Consider the following 2,673-nt stretch of genomic DNA (forward strand, 5'->3'; position numbering starts at 1 on the left):
AGCCGGGGGGGGGTGTCTCACTCTGCACCACTGACCCCCGGCCTGGACCCCGTCACCGTCCCCCTGCAGGCTGTGGGGAAGGGGACAGGGCCGGGGACCCCCGTCCTCGCACACCGCGGCGCACACCCGGTGGGGGTACAGCCCGCGGGGTACAGCCCCACGCCCCGGGGAGCTGCTCCCACTTCCAGCTGGGGAAAGGACCCCCCCTGGTGGGTGCAGCCAATCCGTGAGCACCACCCAGGGCCTTGCCCGGCACGAGGCAGATGTTAACTCTGAAACCTAAGGATGACTTCGTTTCCCAGGACGTGGCGCTGCTTAGTGTTCTGCCCTCAGACTGTGTGAAAGGACCTTGGCAGCGGAGCCTGTTTGTGGGATTTCCTGGGAGAAACCCCCCCGGCTCTGCGTGTGCCCTCCCCAGGGCCAGGGGAAACCAGGGGCCCTTCCAGAGCCAGTGGCCATCGAGGGGACTTAGCGTGGTGCCCCCAAGGGCTGGGGGCTCATCCTGTTCCCCAGAGCTCAGCTGCCATCTTAGCAGGTTGATATTTTCAGGAATCGGGGTGGGGGTGACGTGAATCAGCGCCTGGTGGGGCCCAAAGCCCCCGTCAGCTTTCCAAGGAAGGAAGTGGTTGACCGGACCCGAAACCCTGTGGGTGTTGGGGCGCGGGCGGCAGAGCTGACCCAGCACAACCCCCTCCCTGGGCAGAGCTGCCCGGTCTGGCCCCGGGGACTGTCCTGGGCACCCGCCCCGCTGCGGTTCTGCCTCGTGGCCACCCTTCCTCCGCGCCGGGCCTGACCCGGGCTCGCGCGGCCTCTTCCTGGCATCTGCCAAGGGGCGAAGGCTTCCGGGGTGTCCCCGTGTCCCCAGCGCAGGATCCGGCACCCCCGGGGGGTCTCGTTTTCCCAGGGGTGGCCGTGACGCGGGGCCAGGCTGCGCCCATCACCCCCGTATTTGACCCCCAGCCCCTGGCCGCCCGCTCCGGCGCGCTGGGACATTCCCGGATTTCCCCAGAGGGGCCCAGCTGGTCCCAGATGCTGGTGGGACCCGCCCTGGGAAGGGGGGGGTGCATGGCCCCTGCCCCCCCTCACTCCCCAGGGCTGCGGGGGGAACACAAGGAGGGGACGGTCCGACCCCCCTGTGCCTTTCCAGTCAGGGAGGGGGGAGTGGTGGGGCTCAGCTCTCCCCCCCCAACTCTTAGGTCCCGTAATCCCGCTCCGGGCTTTGCAGCCGCAGAACAGGGCGGGTGGGGGGAAAGAGGAGCCTGGGGTGGAGCAGATGGGGGCCCAGCACTATGAAGTGGGGGGGTCTTGGCCAGAGGTGGCCCCAGCGCATCGCCCACCCTGGGGAGGGAAGGAGGTAACAGGAATCAGCCCCCCTCTACCCCGCGCTCTCCCCCTCACAACAAACTCACGGCAGGAGCAGGCCAGGCTGGTTTTGGTTTGTTTGTTTTTTTTTTTTTCCAACTTTTATTTTAAAAGTCATAATTGAAGCTTAACAAAGTTTTGACCCCATTATTGTTGTGAGAGCTGGGGGGGGGGACACACACCCACGGTCCCAATGGAGCTGTGCTCCTGCCCCCCCCGCCACTGCCACCTGCCCTGGCCCTGCTGCCCCAGGAGCTCCCGATTCCGGGGCTCGTCTGTGGCTCCACGGGGCTCAGCAACGACTGTGACCACAAACAACCTTAAAATAATGTTTGTTTATTGGGGAAGGGGGTTCCTGCCCTGGGGGGCAGGGGGACGGGAGAGCAGGGCCTGTGGCTGGGGGCCCAGGGAACCCCCGCGTCCCCCCCCGCCCCGGTACAGACATGCAGGTATTTATAAAAGAAGGACAGACGGGGGGGGACCGGGGCTGCGTGGGGGAGCTCCGCTCAGACAGCATCTTCCCTAGGGACAGATAAAAAAATACAGCCAGGGCAGGGCCTCATGGAAAACCGTCGTCATCGTCCTCTGCCATCTCCTTTGCGAACTCCAGGTCCTGTTGCTCACGCTCCCGGCGCTCCTGGGGGGCAAAGGCAAGAGGTTGGTGGCAGTTGGGGACGGGAGTCGCGTCCCCACGGGGCAGGAGGGGGAGAGCCCCCGCTGAGAGCTCACCTCTGCGGATTCCAAGTCCTTGTTGTAAGATTTGGGTGGGAACCTCATGGCCTGGAAACAAACAAACAAACAAACAAAAAAAATCAGAAAAAAAAACAAAGGGAGAGGAGAAGCTCCGAGCTGAGAAAAGGCCTCAAGGCTGCCCTGGTGCCGGCCCGGCCGCGCTCACCTTGACCGACATGTTGTGGATGTCGAGGCAGAAGGAGATGCGCTGGTGGAAGGCCAGCTGCGGCTCCCGGGTGGAGTAGATGTCGATCATCTCCTTCGACTGGACGTAGCCCTTCTCGTGGTTAATGCTGGCCTCGATCACGCCGTCCCGGATGGCCTGCAAGCCGGAGGGCACGTGGTCAGGGCAGCCGCTGGCTCCCAGGGCTGAGGCAGCGGTTTGGGGTGAAGGGAGGAGCTGGCTGCTGCGACAGGAGTGGGGGGCTCAGGACACGGCCCATGGAGAGGGGATGGGTGGCCCCAGCACCCCTGGGAGGGGCCTCAGAATCCCAGAATCATCCGGGATGGAAAAGCCCCTGCAGCTCCCCCATGACCCTCCCCCTGACCGTTCCCAACTCCCCCAGATCCCTCAGCGCT

General features: G+C 64.9%; 1 protein-coding gene across 1 annotated transcript in view; it reads right to left on the bottom strand.

Annotated features, from left to right (window-relative positions):
• Positions 1-1,451: 1,451 nt before the first annotated feature.
• The window catches only part of PSMD3 (proteasome 26S subunit, non-ATPase 3), a 3,644-nt gene continuing 2,422 nt past the window's right edge, over positions 1,452-2,673 (bottom strand). The window contains exons 9-11 of the mRNA XM_026864598.1: positions 2,261-2,416; positions 2,092-2,142; positions 1,452-1,999 (exon numbers count right to left, since the gene is read on the bottom strand). Coding sequence (XP_026720399.1) covers positions 1,922-1,999; positions 2,092-2,142; positions 2,261-2,416 — 285 coding nt within the window. The 3' untranslated portion in view covers positions 1,452-1,921. The remainder of the gene's footprint in view (positions 2,000-2,091; positions 2,143-2,260; positions 2,417-2,673) is intronic.

This window comes from Athene cunicularia (genome assembly GCF_003259725.1).
Source record: "Athene cunicularia isolate RWA chromosome 27 unlocalized genomic scaffold, athCun1 chr27_part1, whole genome shotgun sequence".
NCBI lineage: Eukaryota > Metazoa > Chordata > Aves > Strigiformes > Strigidae > Athene > Athene cunicularia.